Source organism: Anopheles moucheti, chromosome 2 (assembly GCF_943734755.1).
Source record: "Anopheles moucheti chromosome 2, idAnoMoucSN_F20_07, whole genome shotgun sequence".
Classification (NCBI taxonomy): Eukaryota; Metazoa; Arthropoda; class Insecta; order Diptera; family Culicidae; genus Anopheles; species Anopheles moucheti.
Window position 1 is genome coordinate 46038905 of NC_069140.1, and position 23352 is coordinate 46062256.

The following is a 23352-nucleotide window of genomic DNA, read 5'->3' on the forward strand; positions in this document are numbered from 1 at the left end:
AAAAAGTATCACAAACACTTATTTACAGTGGGACGGTGTGTATAACTAAAGAAAGGAAGAAAATAATAAAATCAGCGAACCTCGAGCGAAGGCGCTCTTAACGACAAAGTGAAGAAAAGTAAACATAAAATAATAATAAAAAATTATCCCCATTTTGCGTGGAATGCATGTTTCGCGCGACCACCCGATCGGTGGGATGCGGGCTGCTTCTTTATGTTTTTTTTTAAACACACACACACACACACACACACACACAGAACAAGATTGGAATGTGGCATGGGAGTTCGGTGAGTTCGGTGGTGTGCAGCTCTCCGTGTTGCTTGGTTCGTTGCCTTTTAATGGTGTTTTTTAGTACGCGCCCGGCAATGGATTCACGATCGCGCGCGCGCGCGCAAGCCCGCTCGCTCGCTCGCTGCACCGATCGATCGCGTTTCGGTTGTGCATGGTTGTGTGCCTCCGTGTTTGTCGTTCAAACGTTTCGGATGCTGTACACGGCGGTGACCTCACTCCCTGTTGGTAAGGACAACGTTTAGTGGTGGCTCATGATGTGGCATTGAAACGGCGTGCGCAGAAGAATATCTCGATATGTTTCGGGCTCTGCTTGTCTCATTGTGTACGAAAGGTAGAAAACTTTACCAGGGTCCCATGCATCGGCGTCCTTGGTGCAGTTCTAGCCGAGCGAGCTAAAGATCACTTGCCGGCGATCCGAACGGCCGATAAGGTGCGCTTGTCTTGATGTGGAGGGCACAGGAACCATTTGGCATTCGCGTTTAAGGACGGGTGGTAAATTGCAACGCGCAAGATCACGGACGATGCGCCAGCGGAGTGTGTTCGATTGCGTTCGATCGATGCATGCGAGTGCATGCGTAAATTGATTACGGTGTATTATTTATTTAGTGGTCGAGTTGGGCGACTAAAGGGCGCCCTTGTGCCGGGTGAAGCATTATCGTACCCATGGGACCACGGCAGCAGTGGATCGCAGATTGTTTGCTGATGGAATTTCCTAGAATTAGCAACAAACTGCAACAATTAGCATCACAAGCAAACAGACGAGCTTCCGATCGGCAATAAAACTATCAATTACAAGGTCAGCTCGAAAACACTAAAACTGCATGCTTTCAATTTTGTCGTTTATGTAAAATTGGTAATCAAATTTTTAACTAATTTATAGCAGCAAGTTATTCGCAATTTCTGAGTTTCTGATCTTCAAACTACAAGAGATATTCTAAAAGCATTTTTCAAGTTTTTTTTCTGAATAAATTTATTTCGAATATAATTCATAAAAAAGGATATTTTGTAATGAAAATAGCATACTTTAAGGCGCAAACAAAAATAACAAAATCAAATCAAGTGGCATCATCCCTACAGTAATATAAGATAACTGATAAGAAATGTTGAGGGTCGTAGTCCTTGCTTGATATGATGTATGATAATTCTTACCTATCAGCATGTCTCAAGAAAGTAATTTAGTACAACAACTTTTATGCTCTCGTACGTATAACAAATCCGTTTGGGATATTGGTTAAAGCGTTAGCGAGCATAACTTGCCTTCCGTTTGCCGCACAACATCCGGCCATCCGGTCATCCGGTGGCAAATAGTTTTCTTGGCACCCTGTACCAAAAACCATTCCCAGCCGTGCACACACCATATCTACGCGCCAGTCAAGTGACGTGAAGTGTTGACAAGGTACGCCGGTTGATTGCGATCCGTTTAAGGTGATGCAGAGTCACCACCTGCCGCCGACTGCCAGTGCGGGAATGCAACACCATGGAAAGTGTCAAGCCCTTAATAGACCGGCTTATAAGGTACGGTATGAAATTTGCACATTGGCACACGTGCCAGTTCGGGTCGTCAAATGGCTGGCGACCCGCGCCGGTTAGTGGGCAACTGCAACTGACACGTACACACACACATACAGGTTGTCAATCAGCTGGCGATCGAAGTTGATGAAGTGCTCGACGCGTTCCGCATTATTGAGCATTGGAAAAGCGGCGTCGAGTTAGAAGCGTCAATAACTCGGCGGCGAGTTTAGAAATAATTCACCGATATCTGATGGCACGTTCGTTTAGATTTTAGAGGTTTAACGTTCAGAGGTGGGTATCAAGCACTGGCAAAGTGTTTCGACAGCGAATTAATTTGCTCTAAAGAACGGAAGGGGAAGAAAAATTCACCTTTACGTTTTGGGTAAACTGTCACGAACGCGCCGGCACCAGACGTTCGACATTATCGTCCCACCAAGATCTGAAAGCTATTCATCTTGCGCGGAACCGTACCATGGGAGGTGTATCTTTCCAAACCAACCCAAGGACTGTTGTCGCGAACGGATAAATCACGCCAGAAGAATCAGAGAGAGAGGGAGCGAGAGAACCCCAAGAAGGTGTTCACTGTATGCAGGTTGCAACCGTAGCATTGTGCAGCACCGTTGCGAGGGTATATATCCGGGATGATTAAAACATTTTTGCATCGAGCTCGTTCTATCGGTGCTGCTGGAAGCCGTTGTCAAGATTTTGTGCAAACATTGCCCAACGCCGTGCCCAGCGACGGGTGGGTTTTGTTTCCAATGTCTGCCTGTGTTCTCGTTCATACGGTCCCATGCAACGGCCACAGCAAATGTGGACGAGATTTTGGTGACCAAGATTTCCTGGACAACTTCTGGGCCTCGTGTCGACTCGTGGGTTTTCTTAGCCGTGGAATGTGCACGGCTTTTCTCGTACGGCCGGCAGAAGTTCGTTCGTTTTATTCGTTTTCGCGTTTTTTTTCCTCGTTGAGATTCTTCCACACAAACCGGTTGTGGGACTTTCGAACGTTTTTCGAGGATCGGGTCAGGTCGGATTGATCTGACCGCGGGTCCGCTACTCGCAGATCTGCATTCTATCTCAGTCCTTCTCCTCGGCAGCCGGGAGCATTGGTGGAACACTAACATCGCAATGCTAACCTTGGAAGAGCCTGGGACACTTACCGATGACGATTGACATTCTTTCGTTGGTTCGGTTTTGGGTTGCTGAAACTGTAACCGCGAAAGGAACTGCTGGCCGGAGCTGCAAACTAAAGCTGGTGCCATTTATATTGCCCTTTCACGTGTCGTTTCTTGCCGCGCAGGAGTTGTGCATTCTTAGATAAGTTTTTATGTGTTTTAAATTGAGCTTGGGCAATACTTTTTTCCATTCACTTTGGAGAGTGATAGCAAAGTGTGGTGAAGATAGGAAACGTTTTATGGAAATCGGATCTTATGTTTAAGCACTGAGATATTGCGCGAGGATAAGCACGGTCTCGTCCGATGGCAAGATGCGGCAATTGTGGCAGAGAGTTTCACATTAATCGGTGTGGAGCGAATATGAACGACGGTGTCGAGGGCAGAAAGCGAGGCAGCAAATTTGGGAATTAATCTCGACCATAATTCTTCCTTCGTGCACTGATCGCAAATTCCAGATCGGATGCCAAGTTGACAGTTGCAGGAAGGGGGTAAACGGTTTCGATTGGAGGAGCACAGTTTGTTGATTGTCAATTTATTTTGATTTATCATGAAATTAAGCACTCGTTGGATGGTAAAAGTCAACTGTGGAGTGATTGTCCTGTTGCTGAGAAAAAAAAATACAGTCCAGTCTTCCGAAAAGGATGTCTTTGCTGTAACCCGGATGGAGTGAACGCATGATGCGCAACGGGTATTGGATGAAATCCTGCTCGTTAACTCGATCCCTCCCCAGTTGCTGTGTCGTTGTGAAGAAGTTTGAAGCTATCAAAATGAAATATATCTTAAGGAAATTAAAAGGAAGGGAGAGAGAAAAAAAATGGGGGAATTTGACATGCACCACCGTGGGAATTTGTCATCGGAGAAGTTTATCGGGCACACATTGAGGACATTCATCAGTACTCGCCCAACGGATGATGCGAATGAACGTCCAGGGAGGGAATTGCGAAGAATCACTGCCAAAGTGCTCCGGCCGCTAAACGATAATTCATTTCCGTCCGAACTCTGGAATGTTAATTTGCACGCGCGTTTCTACGAACTTTGAAAAGAAAGTTCCAGTTCGTGGGGAAAACTCCCTCCCATCCCACCTCCCACCCACCCCCCCCCCCCCCACTCCACCCGTGGGATCAAATGGAGCGGCAATGGGGTAAAAGTTTTTGGTATGAAACGAATGCCCCGTGGGTTTCCTTGAGGAGGCCCTCACCACTAGTGCGAATGAAATTGGATAAGAAGTGGCCCTTAAGGAACGGTCCACAAGTGTGTGTCTTCTGGCCTGGCCCGTCCTGTGCTTTGTAATGAAGATGGATGTGAAAATTGGTGCATGATATACGAACGCATCCACCAACCCCCGGTTTGTCGAAGGTCGGTGCAGGTTGGGGGATGAGTGTTAAAAATTTAGACCTTGCGCCTTGCACCTTGCACCGTGCGGTGCTTTGTTGCTGCGGCATAAATTTCCTCCCCACCGGAGGGGTGGTTCGATGGTTAGTAGAAATTCAATCTTTACAGCCCTGTAGGGTGAGATGAGACACGGCACACTGCAGTACCGCCTCTGGAACATCCCTCCTTGTCATTGCTAAAGCCCTTCACCTCGTTTGGACAAGTGTTTTAAAAAGGGCCGCAGAAGAAGATGAATCAAAACGACAAAAAAAAGGAAACTAAACCGGAAAGCAAAACAGCACTCCAGGTTAACGTCGCCGGTGTGTAGATGAAGCTGGTGTCGGGAAAACTGTAACTGACCCCATTGCCGCCGATGGGTTGCAGTGGGAAGCATGAGAAGGCATAAATCTGGTGCAGACGCGCTCTCGGACGTAATCGGTCGTTGTAACGCCTCGTGACCACGTCACGGGGGAGGATGTGTGTGTGTGTGTGTGTGAGGCATCCAATGTTGGTCGGTCGGCACTCGGTGTTGCTGTGCCTATCGGGTGCCCATTTTCCACATTTCGACGCCATGAATCAGCGAACTTTTGCCACCGAGATTAGACATGGCACACTGGAACGGGTTGGGTTGGGTGAACCGATTGAATCGGGTTTGCAGTCTGAGTTGCATCGAATGCGAATTCCATTATCTTTTTATTCCCTCTTTTTGTTGTTGATGTTGCACAAACTCTGGTGTCTATAAAACTAGCCACCCAGCAGTCAGCGGGAAGGAATGTGCTTCTCCACTCCAGCTGATGCTGTTGCTGCTACCGGTGTGTTGCGATCAAACCTTACCGTGCCGTTGAGTCATGGGCAAAATTCTGTACAGCAAACAGCGATAAAAAGTCGCCCTCGAACCATCGAAATGTGGTTGTGAGTTGGTGCTCCAAAAGCCTTAAAGTCAGTTGCAAAAAATACCTTTACCACAGACCAGCAAAAGGTGCGCGGCCGTTCGGTTGCGATTCGCCGATGGAAGTGGCATTGAAAAATCTCAATACCTGGGACCTGGGAGCGTAGTTGGCAGGGATGATGAGACAGAGTATGAGCAAATAAAAATTAACCATCCCAGCGCCAAACAAAGCGGAAGAGTAGGTGAACATGATGTCGCATTGCGCTTTACCGTGTGGCGCATAGACTGTTTTTCCAATGTTTGGAGGTTATGTTTTGCGCTGCTTCGGTATGTTTATTTTATTTAACAAAAGCATCTGATTCCAAGCGCATTGCATGAAGGAAATCATTTTGGTAGACGATTGTCAATTCTGGAACGGGTGCAGTCCACGCGAACTCGCGATGCTCGGGATATTGAAGGTGAAATCAAATTTGTGGTTTTCATTCTTTTCAGATTGTTTGATTTACTGTTTACTGGCTCTTACATTCATACCTCTGAGGTATAAATTCTGATCATAACTGACGAAACTCTCTCAGCCGTATGCTAGAGGAAGAGTTGTTGGGACTCGTATTTGTGGGCGGAAAAAAAGAAGGCTCTGAAATGAAGGCTCATATGAGAATATGATTAAGTATGATCATCTCCAGGTGTCCTGATGTTGGACATGTCATTAGAATGTTACCGAACAACAGAACTCTTTAAAATCTTTAAAATTATCCAATCGGTAGATTGGAACGAGATACACCCAGTGATCCGCCTAGCATTTTTTAAAGTAAAAATTAAACTAAATGCCCAAATTATCAAACAGATATGTTCGTTACCATGTTTAGAAATAACGTATTCGAATTTCATACATAAAATTTTATTTGTAGCATGTTTAATCATCTATTTTTATGCCGCGCAGCAAACTTGAGTGTAATCTCATAATATTTAAATTAACTCAAATATACTCTTTTTTCGCGGAATTTAACTTCTACTGTGAAGCAGGACGGTGTGTAATTAGAAATGCAGTTCGTCATGAAATTGTTGGCCAGGGTTGAAATAATTTTTATTATCGAAAAATTTAATAATTATTAAAGCGTTCTAATTTCTAGATAGACACTAATATCACATCTGTTCGTTTATTAACATTTTTCCAAGAAGTTGTTATATTTGAACTCTGTTGGATGGCTCATTTGGATGGCACTCTTGGTCCATATCACACAACCCCGAAAATTCTTGTTAATGTATTTATTTCTTTTGGAACTCATCAATAAATAGAAAAATAAGTGGAGTTTAAAAAAATGGATTTAAATTTGTTTTCACTTTGACTATATACAGGCAATTAAGCATTTAATTCTTTTGTGCTGGTTTATTTCTTAAGGAGTGCGTGGCTAATGCGTGAACTTCAACTAACAAAATTAAAAAATCTGAACGATTTAGGCGTCAAGCCGCGTCAGGTACAATTTGTTTAGAAGATTTGTTTCAAGTGTTAAATAGAACTCAAGGTTTACTCGTTTGTTTTCATTTAGTTATTTAATTTTGGTGTGTTATTGTCACAGCGACGGACCTAACCTATGTTTTTCATTAACGACCTCTTAGCAACAATGCAATGCCCTCCCAGCTGTTTCGTCATAGTTTAAAACTTTAACTTTGCATCTCGCCTTGGGTTCATCAGTCAAATGAACCCACAAAGGTGCTTAATTATTGTGTATTTCCTGATCAATTTCCCACCGGAATCTTATCATTGTTTCGTCCTTCATCACCTTCATCGCCAGGCATTGAATTCGGTAGATTGTTCCGCATCGATCGGCCAGGAACGTCGTCCTCAAGCGACTTTGTTAATTTGATTTTCGTTCTTGTTGCTTTATTATTCTCTGTCATTTATTGCACCACACCGTCTCCCTTCAGGGGAAGCCATGTCTGTTCTCTGTCTTTCGCCCTCCTGTCAGCCCGACAATATAATACACCGCGACAAGTTGTTCCGTTTTGTGTGTGTGTGTGTGTGTGTGTGAGAACTGAGGACGCCAGGATGTGAAACAAGGCGCGAGCGATGTGGTTCGGTGGGTTGATGCGCCATCGAATCGCGGCCCATAAAACATTCGCCCCGATCTGCCCCGATTCACGCTCTCGCGGAAGGGTAACTCCAACGAAATTTGACTGTCCCGAAACGCAAGGCACGCAGCAGAGAGGAACAAAATGTATAATCCTCACGCAAACAACTGGCCACAAGAGCAAGAGCGCCAGATCATTCTCGAGACCGACGGCGCAACAGCAGCGCACACATTCCGCAGCAACAGGTTGCGCTGTCTCGCGCGTTCGCATCGCGTCGTTCCATCGAAGCGTGATAGCTCCAAAGCAAAACAAAAAAAAAATGCTTTTCGGTCGGTCGGAAGGAATGGGAACGAAGAAGTTGCGTCCAATCGATTTGCATAAATAAATATTGTAATTTAAATTTTATCAATTTATTATTCGCCCCACCTCGCACGCCAGTTTTCAACCCCCAAACGAAAAAAAAAAAACACAAAAATAACACGACAAGGGGTGGAGGCAATATTCGATTCTTCTCGCTTTTGTCCACAAGAACAGACGCGGGACTAGGCATCATCGTCTAATATAGCATTTTTTGTTCATGATTTCGTCGCACACCCTCAAACATCCGGCCATCCCGGGTTGTGCGGTGCCAACCCCCGTGCCGAGTTGTCATTTGGGGGTTGTTTTTTTTTGGTTCTCTCGGAAAGCTCTTCAATTCGAGGACGCCTTAAACTGCTTTCGCGAGAGACTAATGTGTGCGTGTGTGTGTGTGTGCTGTTAGTGGTGACCATCTTCCCGTGCCTATTTTGAGCGGGGTTTCCAAATCCCCCCCCAAATGCCCCCAAAACGAGGGTTACCCATTATCGATTCCGTGGAGTGGAAAAAAGGCCACCTGAAACACGATTAGTCACACAAAAGTCAGATAGGCAGAGGTGGTTTGAGCCTCTTCTCACGCATCGTGTTGTCGCCCGGCTGAGTCACGGTTACGGATCTTATGATTCTCGCTATGATCTGTCTGCGTGTATGTGTGTGTGTGTGTGGTTACGTGTGTGCATGTATGTTTTGTGTCTTTCTTCTGCAGATCATTTGATGATCGCGCTGCACCTAAATTAGGCTCCTTTTGCGTGTGCCACGAGCTTGGTAAAGGGAGAATGTTATCGCTTGTTTTGCTTGGGCTTCTATCGGTTGCGGTTTTGAAATTTAAGCTAAAGTATGTATCGTATGGTTTGCTTTTTTGTGTGTGTCTGCTTTGTTCGCTGTCTTTCCGTTTCACTTTACCAATTCAGTTCCATCATCAAGTTTCGTTTTTGAAGGGAGCTTTCTTGCAGCTTTTTTTCTGCCTCTGTTGCCTGTGTGCCGGTTTGGTTACACTTGACGGGTTCTCTAACCAGCCTTTCCAACCCTGTGGAGCCTTGCCCGTTTAGCGATGCTGACGATAACTCTACTCATTTATTATCATGTTTTGCCAATCGCTGGTATGGATTTGGTTGCTGTTTTTGCTGCGAGTTGACGCCGATCCTTTATTTAGTTTGGTGAGAATATTTTGTGCCGCCAAAAACGGAAAAACAAAACAAAAAACAAAACACTACTCCCCCCCGCCTCCCAGGGTGAATCAGCATACGAACGATCAAGTGATCATTACTTTGGATACATTTTTTTTTCTTTCGTTGGATTGTTTTTGAGGAACTTGTTTTCTAGAACTCTGAGGAGTTGAGGATAAGATTTCTTTCTCCGCGTAATCGAGATGCTGGTCCGCCGAACGTGTCTCTGCCCCTGTGGACCAACATTCACCAAAGGACCATTCCCTAGCCAGACTCCACCCTCGCTCGCTGGCAGGTGTTCATGAACGAATACGAAGCGATAATAATAATCTGGCCTGTGGGGCTGTGGCTGTCGACTTTGAGGTTCGCGGCCCTGCTCCAGCAAACGAAACAGACCAAAATCAATTAACATTCCGTGAGAATGCCAATGAATTGCTGCTAATGATGGCCAAAGCTTTGGCTGGTTGCGGTGTGTAGACCTCGCGGAGGGAGAGTTTATGTTTTTATGATTATTTCCACCTCACATTGCCCACCTCACATCGCCGGCTTATCCGCGCGTTATCGTGCTAAATTCGATCGAACCGAAAGGATACAGAATGGGGAAGGTGTGTTCATATATATGTTTTTTTTTCTTCTTCTGGAAGACTTGGACAGGAAAAAATGAACACGTTTCTGATTTTTCTCTCCTGCTCTCGCTGTCCCTGTGGCTACTGCGGTTCGGCGGTTTGGAAAACTTTGGGCGGACGAATTCTTGCCGGCTATTAAGCGTTGGAGGTCGCGAAGGTACAGACTATAATGTAAGCAAGTCGTATGGTTTCACCGTGTTGTCCTGTCCCACCTTTCCCACCAGTCACCCTTCCCTTCCCCTTTGGTTCGATTCCGGGCGGTCGATGAAATTTGTTGGACGAGTTGTCTTGAAATGAGGCTACCGAGGCGAGTTTGCAAGGGAGCGGCCTTTGTGTGTGTGTGTGTGTGTATATGTGTGTGTGTGTATATGTGCGCCGATCTGAAATCAGATTCCGGAGCTGCCGGTTTGATTAGATTGGCCCGTTTGTTTGGGATGATTAATTCGCGTCCTTAGCTAAGGGGAGGAAACGTCAAAATTAGATTGCGAACAGATTGGGGCCCGGGTGCTTGTGCACGGTGGAATTTGGAGGAGGTTTGTTCATTTTTCTTTGTTGTCGATCTGGAATCATTAATTCGATTGGGCTAATTTTTACAACACCAAATCTTCGCCCTCAAGCAACGCTTGCCTTTTATTCTACCTACACAGCAATTGGTTGTGTGGGTTTGTATTCCTTTTCTACTAAGCTATGTCTAGTAGTATGATGTATTACGGAATTAACATATTCAGAGAGAAGTATGTAATTTCATCTTTTACTGTACAATATAGGACCAAATAAGTACTATAATAATACAAATTATAGTATCATAGTCATTCTTGTTAGAGGACTACATGAAATTGCTAACTTTTATGGTCTAAATGTGTTTTTAACTTCATGTGGGTTATTAAAAATTGTGCTGGAGCATCGAGTTATTTCACTGCCAAGATGTAAGAGGATTAGTATTTAATATTTCTAGTGCTACATGAAACAGTAACAAAATCAATTTGTAGTAAACGCATTAGTTTTTATGCAGATTTCTATCACTATCATGGCGATTTTTATCACAGTCATCGTGAATCGTACGAGACAGACCGTTTATTGAGCTATGAAGTAGTAGTCACACATAATCTGCTCATTTTTATCTTTAGTATCGATTACGATATAGAAAATACGATTGTGAAATATTTCTTTCAATCGTCAAACTTAATTGCATTGCAATCCATTAGAGGCACAAATGAACTCTTCGCTCGTTCACAAGATCCAGCCTGTCGTCGGTTAAAAGTATTCGCAAAACATGCGTCACTTCACGACCGTAACGAGGACGATGATGAGGCTATGAACTCCATCCCCAGACTTTTCCACATTTTCTACTTCCCGAATGGTCGCACCAGTAAGGGAAGCGAAAATAAAAAAAACAACATAATTACCGGAGTACTTCGTTTTACGCCTCGATTATGAGGCGTAAAATGAAGTGAGCCGCAAATCGTGGCAGATTTGTCATCATTTCCACTTGATTCGGCCTCGGAAAGAAGAAGAAGATCAGTTCAAGTGAGCGGGCGAATGGTAATGCAACCTACTTAAGGTTCACAATTACGCTTGCGTCATTTATGCTTGTATGCTCAGCGATGCTGGGCACGGAATTCGAAATAGGAACGGGTGGAATGCCCCGTTAAGGGTACGATTTTTCATCATCCGACACCTCATTTAAACCGATCGTCCGGCCTCGGCGAGGCAACAGGAAAACGGTCCCTAAAAGATGTACCTTGTACGGGTTCTCCACCCCGCGGGTCAACTGCTGCGGCTCGGCTGCTTTTCATCTAATGATTCGTGTCTAATGTGATCGTTTAGGATGGTTCGTGTTTTTGTTGTTGTTGTGTGTCTACGATCGACTTGAAGTTCACGCGCGAGCATTTACGCCCCAAGTACGCAATTGTCGCAATTCGCGCCAACGTACTTTCCGGGTGTTTTCGATGTTTGAGAACACCGCCTAAACTGGAGTATGCGGCCAGGCCGAACGCCCACTGATGCTTGGGCCCAGGGCATCCCGAAGGCGGCACTCGATGATAAATTTAAAGAAGGTTAAAATGTGCAGTAATTAAACATTCGATACGGTGCCACGCAACGGTCCCGCGATACATCATTAAGATTGATTAAACCAGCCCCGGCGAATGGAGCGTGGTCCAGATCGTGCGGTGATCAATTTTATGGATGTTCTTTTTTAGGAAATTGGCAATCGCTCATCGATCCGTGCGCTGACAAAACACGCCGGACCGTTCGGTTCGGTTGAATTTGAGTGTGGATGGGACGAAACTATTTGTTGATTGATTTCCTAACCATTATCTTCAGTACCGTATTAACCTTACCGATGACTGTTAAGGTCGTCTTGGATGATGGTGGAGTGAAGAGTGCCCATCCTAACCCTCAACGATGTGTCTATGATGTGTTGGTGGCGATAAAATATGATCGAAAGGGTAGAATGTACCATTAAAAATTATTTAGGACACACAATTTAGGTTCCTGTTTCTGAGTTACATCACTGGTTCATCACCTGGTTCTGGCGTGTGTAAGAACCGCACCTGCTAACGACCAACCTAACGAAATCACTCACCAAACTAAGGTGGATTAAATTCAATTTCGGAGCATAATTTATGCGATGTTCCGCGCATTTTGTCGTGCAGCTGTGCTTGCTAATACGATACAGGTTTCGGGAACTCGTCCAGCACAGCAACTGCTTGTTGAAGTAGTATAGCAAGACAAATTAAACTCACTTTTTCACGGAACCTCGTTTTCACTTATCAATGCACGCGTGTAAACGATAACCTGAATAGCGATCGCCACATCGCAACCCACCGACCGGCAGTACGGTCTCGTTTACCGAAAGGGATCACCGTTTGGTCGTTAATCTAAAATTAAAATAATTCGAAACCCATTCCACATAGGGCAAGCCATAATGCTGCAGCGGACTAGCTGGCGGACGGGACAGACCAAAAGTTGACTTTTGGGTTTTCTAACGGTTGTGCGTGAAGGAACGCTAGCGTACACGCGGAACGAAAAAAAAGGAAGGTTATATTAAAGAACGCGGTGATATGTGTCATCGGAGTATCAGAACGAGGTGGAGATGAGAAACACGAGGAATCCTCGACAACACATCCGCCTCACTGACGAGATTGTGTGGTTTATGGTTTTCAAAACATTGTCGTAAAATTATGTTCTTACGAATTTTGCCGCCCTTGGGGGTGTGTTTTGTATTCCGCTTCTCCAATGTCCGAACTGTGGTATGGAGTTTGGAAGAGAAAAAAAAACAACAACAACAGTGTAATAGTTCTTCTGTTTTTTTTCTTCCTTATTTTTTTGTGTGGATCGATTTGTAATCCGTGGTTGGCACTTTTGATGAAACAAACGCTGAAAGGAACAGATTATGGCTTCGTAAAGAATAATAATCGTTCTTCCATAAATTTTACTGCCCCGACCGAACCATAAACGGGGCATTAAAAAAGGGAGGGAGGCGACGTCTATGGATGGCTTCCTTCATCGAAGCCGCACCGAGTGATATGATCGAATTTTTAATTACAAATTACCCCAAAAGGAAGCAGTAGAACGTCCGGAATGATTGATGGAACTGTCCATTTTTATCAATTTGCCATGATATCAGTGACCAACGGTTCTAACCTTAGTATGTTTTTTTTCTTCCTTCCAATAATACCCCATTTATTCTTGATACAAATTCCACCCCTAATTTAACAACGATACTCCCCTTTTTCTTGAGCATTGATACACCTGTTCGGACTCTGTTTTGATTCGTTTTTCCTGCCATCGGTCGCAATGTAAACGATTAAGTCATTCAATCAATCAAAATTCAATCATTCACGCACACAAATCACTACCGCACTACCGGGGATCGTCGTTGAATCGCAGCAATCTCGTACCGGCACGTAATTATCATTGCTTATTTGATTGTACGCACCACCAAACACAGCAAAGGAGCTGCAAGGCTGATAGTTTGGCCGGGAAAATCATTCATCGATCACAGTCAATTAAGCTGCGCGCGTTGCGTACGGTGGGTTCGAGTAATCAAACCATATTTCCTGCCGAGTGCGCGATAAACATTAGCATCGGGGTGTTTGTTTACTTAAGGCGAATGCGGCGAACGGTTTAAATATTGATCAAATAAACGTACACCAAGGATGGATGAGATGATCGGTGGAAAGGGAAGTGTAGCTTTAAAATTGCTTACTTTCTCACGCTGCAGGCAATTCCATTCCATCAGCAGTATGGTATATTTTTTTTTTGGGCCGTACTGAACCGGAAGGAAGAACCTGATCTAGTGCTTAATTTACGACGACGAGTTGTTCGAGAGTTCTCGTCTGAGTTGGAGAAGATAGGTTTGATGAAACGTGAAGAATGGTAATAGAGGCGGGGTGTTTTATTTAAGATAAATTATCTACGCCTAAACAAATGGCAAACGATCGAGCTGTTCGAGATAAGGTGCCCTTTTTCTGTGCGATAGGATCACGAATGAGATTTATGACATGCGTCAACATGCGTTCCATTCCCTTCTGGCATTCGTTTTTTCCCAGAATCGATCGTTTGGACTGGTGGAACAATTTGGTTCAGAAATTAACGAATCAACGCTGCATGAGGTTGGCAAGAAATGTTGTGTATATGATAACTCAACGCCTCAACCTCAGAATTCTGGGGTCTCGTGGCCGATCGTTGTTGGGCGATGTAAACCTGTAAGCGATTAAACACCCCGCCATAGCTATCTTCGTTTCGTGTTGTCTTCGGAGCCAAAATGTCGATCGAAAACAAATAAAGAAGTCTTCGGAAAGCGGAGCACAATCCGTACCGCGTGGAAGATTAATTGCCTTTTCCTAATCACACACAGCCTCGTAGCGCCTAGACACATGTCAGAGACATTAGATTTTGGCCAGTGGCAGTGGTTTTGGTTCGTTCTTTTTTAACCTCCTCTCTACTTCCAAAGTATCCCTTCGCTCACGGGTCTCATAGCTACGAAATCTAACAGCTCATCAACAGCTTACCACTGACGGGGGCACTAGACCAGGGGGGTATAAGGGTACATAAGGCGTCCAGCGTCTAGGCAACCCGTGACGATGTGATTAATCTATCATCAATCACGTCCCGAACCGACGTCAAGACGGAATCCATGCGTCCAGATTTCTGATCCATTTCTTCCGATGGACCCACGGATCGTCCGATAGGCTCATCGGTGAAGTTTTATAAACTGCAGCGTAATGGTGTTCATGGTAATGCAGCATCCCTTCCTTTGAGATGTACCGATTGTCTGGTGTTTAAGATATTGGGAGCATCTTGAAATGGGGGAACTTTAGAAAACGGCGTTCAATTGAACGGTTTCTAGCTGGATTAAGTGAACGAGATGGAGTTGAGTGTCTACATATGTTTTCGATCCTGAAGTCATCACAATCGTTCGTCAGAATTGAAAAAAAGTGTTTCCCTTACGAGTTTCATATTTAACGTGACTTGTTCCATATTTTATACCTCCGTGCAACTTTACGCTTGCTTCCCTCGTGGAAGGGAAAGTTTGCCATCAGTTTTGAGGTTACCTTACCGACCACAACTCTCGGTACATCAGAACCACGGTTGCTGTCATACGATCCCTGTTGGCGGAACTTCAGTCTATCGTTACCAATAAATATGGAAGCTATTGGAAACATTTTGAGGTTATGGTTTTAGACGGGCACGGGCAGGGTTATCATATGATAGTGTAGTTTATCGTCACGTACGCATCCTAATGAAACCTTTCATCTGTTTCCTTCTCTTCTTTCCAGTTGATATGCTCTAAAAACGGTTGAGACTTTCATAAAAAAAAACAAACAATGTGTTCCGCAAACGATCGACTCAGCGAGGCTACTCAACCACCATCACGTTTAACCGCCTGCACCATGCAAACGGAAGAAAGCAAACGTCACCTAATACACCGACATCCCGTAAGCAATCGGAGAACCTGCAGTATAGAGACGCACCTGCCGACGCACTGTTGGTGCAGTAGTGCTGGCCGACGGATATCGTACGGCGTGGTAGTGCTGTGTCTAGCACTGACCGTTTGCTTCCTTCCCACGGTGTCCGGTTCACCGCAGTCTTCACACTCTCATCATTCACATCACCCGCAAGGCCATCACGATCAGGCGGCCGGTCACGGTGGTTCCAGTGGCACCAGCTCCCATCACACTGGCAGTGGATCAGCTTCATCCTCGCATCAGTACGGTGGCCCATCGGCGAGATCCAGCGGAGGAAGCTCGACCAGCAGTGGTCTCGGTGTGTACATCATACGTGCACCGGAATCGACGATCGCACCGGCGGACGATGAGGTGCTGTTCGAGTGTGAGTTGAACCTGGTGCCGGAGCAGCTTGACTGGCGGTTTAGGGCACAGGGAACCACGGGACAGCGGAAAGACTACGTACTAATCCAGAACAGTGTAAGTATGGCGAGCGTGGCGAAGAAACCTTCCTGGGACTGAATTAGTTATTTTTTGTGTATTTTAGCATCATGGATACAACGCAAGCATCGTTGACGGTCGGTACAAGCTGCGCGTGTCTGTCAGCGAAGCCACGATCGGAGAGTACCAGTGTGTGGCATGGTTTGGAGCGTCGGCGATTGCATCAATACCGGCCCGCTTGACGCTGGCCTCGATCGGGCTCGAAGCGGAAACCGTTCCCGGCCGGCACGATCGTGTGCCTACGACGATGCGCCGCATACAGCCACAGCAGCATTTCAAGGTATTTCCCGGCAACAGTATTATTATCGACTGTGGTGATATCGTTTCCAAACCTCCTCCAATCTGGAGCTACTACAAGTGAGTATGGGGAAGATTGGGGCGCCGTATTTCGGTTCCGTGGCTAACGAAAGTTTTTTTGTTTCTGGCGACAGAGACGGCATGACGATCTATCCGAATGTGACACAACAGCAAACCGGTCGACGGCTCATATTGGCTTCGCTAACGCAGCGTGATACCGGCACGTACTGGTGCTCGGCGGTCAACTCCATCACCGGTAGCGAGGTCATTCTGCCTCAGCGCACCACCGTCACGGTGGAGTACGTACCACGATCGGCTCCACATGCCTTCACGCTGCCCCAGAACGTTTCGGTGCTGCCGGGCGATACCGCACTGCTCGAATGTCCCGGCGTGGGCAATCCGGTGCCCATACCCGCGTGGACGAGAGCCAACGGTATTCCGTTGAATGGTCGCGCCCGCATCCAAGACTACGGACTGCAGCTGTCCAACGTGCACCCGGAAGACGAGGGCCAGTATATGTGCCGGCTGCAGAACGGTATCGATCCTCCACTGTTGCATTCCGTGTGGTTAACCGTGCTAGCAGCACCGCGCATCGTTTCCCCGCCACGATCCACGCTCACCAACGAGAGTGACAGCTTGGAGCTGGAGTGCATCGCACGCGGATCACCCCATCCCGATATCTACTGGATGATAAACGGTGACTACGCCAAATGGGACAATCTGATCCGCACGAATGGGACGCGGCTCGTCATCCAATCGGTCGAAAAACGGCACGCCGGTATCGTGCAGTGCTTTGCCCGTAATACCGTCGGCGAAGCGAGCGAAGGCAATCTGTTGCAGGTCATCCCGAAACAGATACTCGGAAGCGTTGGTACGACACCGCTCGGTTCCGTACCGTCCAGCCCGAAGGCGGGCGGTGATCATTCGACCAAGCGCAAGGGTGGCAAGAAACACAAAAACCGTAAGTATGGTAAACGCATACCAAAGAGTCCTTCCGGCTTTGGTTTCGGTGGATTTATTACCGTCACAATCTGCTCGATCAGCTGCCGCCAGACGGTGTGGTCGGGGTCGAGCGAAGGGAACTTTTCCCGCCGTGGTGGTCCCCGGTTGATGCCGCTCCACAGCGATTGGCTCGGCAGACGACAGTTGCGGGCGATCGACACCTCGAAGCTCCCGTCGGGTGGTTCCAGCCGATCGAACTCGTTGAGAATGAGCTTGAAACGTAGATCGGGAAGGGTGTGAGTGATCTGCTCGTACATCCGTTCGGCCATTGTGCGGTAGATGGGGCACTTGAGACAGTGTTCGATTCGGATGATAGCGAGCGCTTCGTCGAAGTGTTTATCATCGCAGTAGATGAGATTCGGATCGATGGCTTTCTTTTTCGATTTACCTTTTTTACCTTTTGATTTGGACATTGTTGCTGATGAAGATTCAGGAATATGTGGAGTTTATGGAGATTTTGGTTGCTTTGATCAAATTGTTTGACAGTAATGTGATACTATCAAGAACTACTTGGATTTAGAGCAACGATTGCTTTGTTTCTATGCAGTGCTGCAACTACGACCATACCTCATTGAACTCTCTTTGTTGTTTACTATTTTCCTCCCTCAGTGGTCATGATACCTCCGTCGCGTCCAAACATCACCCGACTGACCGATGAATCGGTAATGGTGCGCTGGTCGGTACCGTCCAGCGACGGATTGCCGATACAGTTCTTCAAAGTGCAGTACCGCATGTTGGGCGATCCCTCGAAAAACATTGCCCGGACCCAGTGGATGACGGAGAACGAAGACATCGCACCGTACACACGCTCGTACGAGGTGAACGATCTTAAGTCGGACCATCTCTACCGGTTCCGGATACTTGCAGTGTACTCGAACAACGACAACAAGGAGGGGGCGGCATCCGGGAAGTTCCATCTCCAGCGGGGCTCTCAGCTCGGCCTCACCAAAAACCATCTGCTAGCGCCAACACTCACCCGCATCGAGCCCGTCTCTCAGCATGCGGTCGTGCTGCAGTGGCAATTCCCGCAACATCTGCCACATCCGATCGATGGGTTCTACGCGTACTATCGGCCCGCCACTACAGCCGGCGAGTATTCGAAGGCCACGGTGGACGGTAGCACCACGCGCCACTTCAAGATCGATCACCTAGAGCCGGGAACGGCCTATGAATTTAAGCTACAATCCTTTACCGCTTCGGCGGCATCCGATTTTAGTGCGATTTTGACGGGCAGAACGCTGAAACCACCGACTCCACCACCGACCGTACCGACGGTGATCGCGGCCGCTGAAGGTCCCGACGGCAGCCAAGTTGTGCCGGTCAACTACCTGCTCGTGATCGGCTGCGTGCTGATCGTGAGTGTGCTGATCGTGCTGTTTCTTTGCTGTTGCTTCAGTCGTCGCAAAAAGCGAGGTCATGGTGCTGGTAAGAATTGTGCATAACGTTTGCCTCTTACCGTTGAAAACAGAAAACGTTGTCTAATATGGGGGTTTTTCTTCACTATTTTTAGATGAAACAGAGGCCAAAGTACACATCCCGGTCGATCAGAACGGCTTTACCGGTGCTGTCAGCAATGGTGGTCCACGGGTAGCACATTACAAGACGCGAACGAATGGCATGAACGGACGGATGAACATCACACCCAACCCGTTGGCACAGGATGGCGACAAGGTAAAGGCAAGCTTTTAATGCTTCGTACCGCTAGTGTTATGCGTTCGGTTGACACATCCCACCTTCCCTTCATTCTTCCTGCACGTTGTTGGTTGCTTACAGTGTACCGTAGCATTCCTATCCTATGTTATAGAAGTCTTACCAACAAAATGTTGGCAACGCTCAGTGCATATTCGCCATAAAGTATGCAATGCGCCTGCCAAAAGCTCTTGTTGTAAGGCAAGGTTCTATCATGGGAAGGATCTTCTTTCAAGAGTAATTAACTCCCACTAATCAGTCATTAGAGATACAGTGCATGAGCGATTGTCTTATCCCTCCCAAACACTCTCCTTACCCCGGTAATACATTTTACTTCCCGTAAAACCTGTTACATTTCCTATCCCGCACGGCTTAGCGATCGTTTGTTATCAGTTGCGATGAATGTTTTGCTGTTTTTATTTATTTTCTCCTCTCTCATGTTTTGATGTTTGAGTTTTGTGTAATGAGTTTGTTACATTCTTTATTAATGTCGTAACGAAAGATTATTTGGATGTTTTCGAATCATTTGTTTCGTTTTGTTTGTATGAAATAAAATTTTCCTTCTGGTTAGTAATATTTTTGGCCGTGCATGTAGTACGATAGCGATCGTGGTTTTCCTTTTCGTGTAGCAAAACTGCATGCCTGAATCACAAAACAACCGACCGCTAGTGTACAGTAGATGAATTTAACGTGTAGTATTTTGTAAATGAAAACCGTTTACGAATCCAACCTCAGCCAAGCAAACAGAGAGCCGAATTTTCAGCATAAACAAAGTCGTTCGTCGCTCGGATATCGCCCTACCATCGCCTACCGTCTGCCGTGGTGAAGGAGACTGCTTAATTAATGTTTATTTCCTATCCTTGATCGCCTTCCTTCCTTACTCCATGTACTCCTATTTCATCTTTTTCTTCTCTCTTTCGCTGTTATCTGTTGATCTCCCCTTGGGGGCCAAAAGGGTTCTAACCACCATACTCCCTAACACGCACACCCACACAAACACACCCACACACACACACACAGTCACCTTAGTTGATCCGCAACGATCATGTACAAAACTATGTTTTCTCTTTCTCTTCTCTTTTCTCTACTGTTTCTTCTTTTATATACTTCTATCCCCGATTTTCTGTTACCACTATCGTGCTTTCGGATGCGTTACTTCACCCCATTGCAGCACTATCGCCGAAACTGAATCGCTCGAGCTGGTTTAGATTTTTCCCTTTGTTCTGGTCGCCTGGATGTAGGCAAACCGCTCGACCGTGGGAATGCTTTTCCTCCCTCCCCACACACAAAAACGCACACTCCCACACATACACACACAACGAAGTGTGTGCTTTCTTCTTGGAATCTTTTCTACGGGGCTTTTTGTATTCGCTCTCCAACTGGGGAAAATTCTGTCCACTGTTTGTCTTTACACACACACACACACGCTCCCTGTCCACAACACAACCGTACTTCTCCTCCTGCCCATCTCCATCCGTACTTTCATCTGTCCCCAAGTAGCCGTTTGCTGTGTAGATCGATTTGCGAAGACGCGTTTTATTCTAGCTCAGAAATCAGCGTGACTGTTCTAGAATCGCACCGTGATGGAGCTGCGCTTCCTGCCCAACACGCTGGTAGAGGGTGACCAGCAGCAGCAGCAGCAGCAGCAGCGCCCGGTTACCAATCCGATCGAGGGTGGATGGAGACGAAAGAAACGCAACGCGACTGTGGTGGACGTGCCGAAGAACGAAACCGGTGATGGAGGCGATGGTAGCGATGAAGGCGACGTTACGAACCCGACCCCAACGACAAACTCCAGAGAACTGCCTGCCACTAATAACAATCATCAATCGATTCCCAACCAACAGCAGCAACATCATCTTCAGCAGCAGCAACAACAGCAGCAGCAGCAGCCCCACATTGGCGGTGGACTTCCACCGCTACATCATCCAAGTGCCGCCACGGTGGCAATGAACAGCTGTGGTATTCCACAGCAGCAGCAGCAGCAACAACAACAGGAGCAGATGATGCTTGCCTCCATGCCTCATCGCCGTACGCTGGAACGGACTGCGGTGAGACCGATTCCAAACGGAGCCACCATTGCGTACGGTATTGATCCGAAGCTCATGCTCGATGGTCAGACGGTGCCCGACTGTAGGCAGTCCTCCATCAGGCGTACACGGCGCGGTTCGGGTTCCGTGCCCGGCAGTCCACGGATAGGCCGTGGACCGAGCAGCGAGTTCCTTCAGCAGCAGCAACAGCAGCCGGGCGTAACGGTGGCACGCTCACCGATGCCGTTGCGGGCAGCCGGCATGAAACGATCAGCTGCCGCTGCCACCCGGCTCGGACGGGCCGAGAACATGTCGTCGGGAAGTTTGAACAGTATTGAGGTATGAGAATGACCGTACAGCGCCGCACCGGACGGCGCCACCACCACCACCACCCTTTCCCGCACCTCGTCCCGCAAACGTCGTCGGCGCGCCTTCAAGCTGATGTACCTGGTGCGTCGGCAACGGAAGCGTGGTGCCGGGCTGCTCGATGGGCGCAGTAGCATGCCGCGGCAGGACAGTGAGCATCACTGTCACAAGCAGGCGTTCTACGAGCGGGCGAACGGATACCGGCTAATATCCTGAGTATCGCCCATCGAGCTGCTGCTCTCCGTACTACACGATCTTGTGGTGAGCGTTTAGTTAGTTAGCTGCGTATAAAATGGGTTTCCGTTTCCGTCATGCTTTTCGCACTTCATCATCCGTCCATTTTGGTTTTATGCTTTTAACGAGGGAACGAGAATCATTTCGTCGCGCACAAACCACCACAGACAGAGTCCTGTACACACTAACGTTAAGTTTATTTTTCTGGCTTAGAAGGAAGTTATTTTAATTAGGCTATGTATTAGGTTGTGCATTATTATGATTTACCCAAATGGAAAGGGTGAAAAAGACAGAGGGTCAGAGAGAATTCCCATGATCGGGGGGTGTATTAACAAAATCTTGCTGTACTTAATCTTTACCTTCATAAGGATGTTTTTAGTTTGAATGTACCTTTGTTCCCGGTCGGTACGCACCGTAGGGTCGATAAAATGTAAATAATGATAAAAAGTATGTCTTGACCGGAGGGTAGACGATAGAAGAAATCGTAGAGAAATTTGTTAGCAGCTAACAGACTGCTAGACTAGCAAGAGAAAGGGAGACAAAGATATAGGAGAACAAAAGACACAGTCAGGCTTATGGTGAAGGTGTGCTACTTAACCATTACTAAATAAAAAATACGCATACAACACGATCACAATATACACGAAAAAAACGCGAAAACTTATAGCAAATCATTCAGCGCGATGGTACTCGAATTTCCACTTTGAATCGGTTATGTTGGCGGATACATGAAAAAGCTCTGTTTCAGAGAGCTTTTATGTTCGGTTTTACCCTGTGCAACAGTCGGAAATTCGATTACTACAATAGCAGCTGTAAAAACACATGCAACTATTAAAACGTAAAACACACAGACGTATATAGTGAACGCAGCTAACAAAATGAAATCACGTGATTGTGAATGAAGCAAACAAAATACAGCAAATGAAATCGAATAATTAACCGATATCGAATGAAGTTTGATGGAGAGATGACGATGTTTACTGAGCTTTTACTGACTGACTGGGCACTGATTAATTATTAGCTAACTAGAACTAGAAAAATGAAGACGAATCGAATTGTTTATGATTACCCACTTATTACCACACCACTCGAGCGAAGGAAAGGGATCGTCTATAATACTACGTGTAAATTATTTATTTAACGCTAAACAACGCACATACACACACTCGCAGGCAAAGGCAATCAAGCGATAGTATTTTGTGTTAGCATGGGGTGGTAAAACACGAAAACAATATTCCAGACGGTGTAAGGATTTGCAAGCTTCAGCTCGAATGCACACGTTTTCGTTTGCTGTTTGTAGTTGTATTAGGGATGGGCTTGAGTCAACGTTTGATGCCATGGTGGTACTATAGCTGTGTTGTTGATGTTGTTATAATATTGTTTCAATAATGATACATATAACCTTCTCCTGCCCCCTCGAAATGCGGAATGTACATAGAAGATAATAGATGATAGAGAGAGAGAGAGAGAGGGAGAGAGAGAAAGAGCGAAAACTGGCCGTCTACTTATAGTCGTAACGCAAACTGTCTAGCAAAAGCAAATGCGAACAATGTCACGTGTGTAAGTGTTTCCGGAAAAAAGAGAAATATTATTCCAGCGATATTGTTTCAAAATATTTTTATGTAATTGCAAAAGCTCTACCAACCAGTTAGTGGTTGTTGGGGTTTCTGCATGGTGCAAAGGTTGCTTGCTATTGTAACAAATGGTAACGCTAATAGAACGCTGTCACGAAAGAGAAACATGTAAGAAGGTATCGTTTTCTTTTTATTAAAGAAAAAAACAATGCAAAATCCTACCGAATGATGTTTTATTTGGTGTGTGAAAAGGA

At 46.2% G+C, this 23352-nt stretch overlaps 1 protein-coding gene across 1 annotated transcript in view; it reads left to right on the forward strand.

Moving 5' to 3' along the window:
• LOC128310719 (interference hedgehog-like) overlaps positions 1-21631 on the forward strand; it is an 82820-nt gene extending 61189 nt beyond the window's left edge. Inside the window, exons 5-10 of the mRNA XM_053047426.1 lie at positions 15238-15885; positions 15953-16263; positions 16338-17164; positions 17815-18630; positions 18716-18876; positions 20466-21631. Of these exons, the coding sequence (XP_052903386.1) occupies positions 15286-15885; positions 15953-16263; positions 16338-17164; positions 17815-18630; positions 18716-18876; positions 20466-21269 (3519 nt within the window). The 5' untranslated portion in view covers positions 15238-15285 and the 3' untranslated portion in view covers positions 21270-21631. The remainder of the gene's footprint in view (positions 1-15237; positions 15886-15952; positions 16264-16337; positions 17165-17814; positions 18631-18715; positions 18877-20465) is intronic.
• Positions 21632-23352: the final 1721 nt, after the last annotated feature.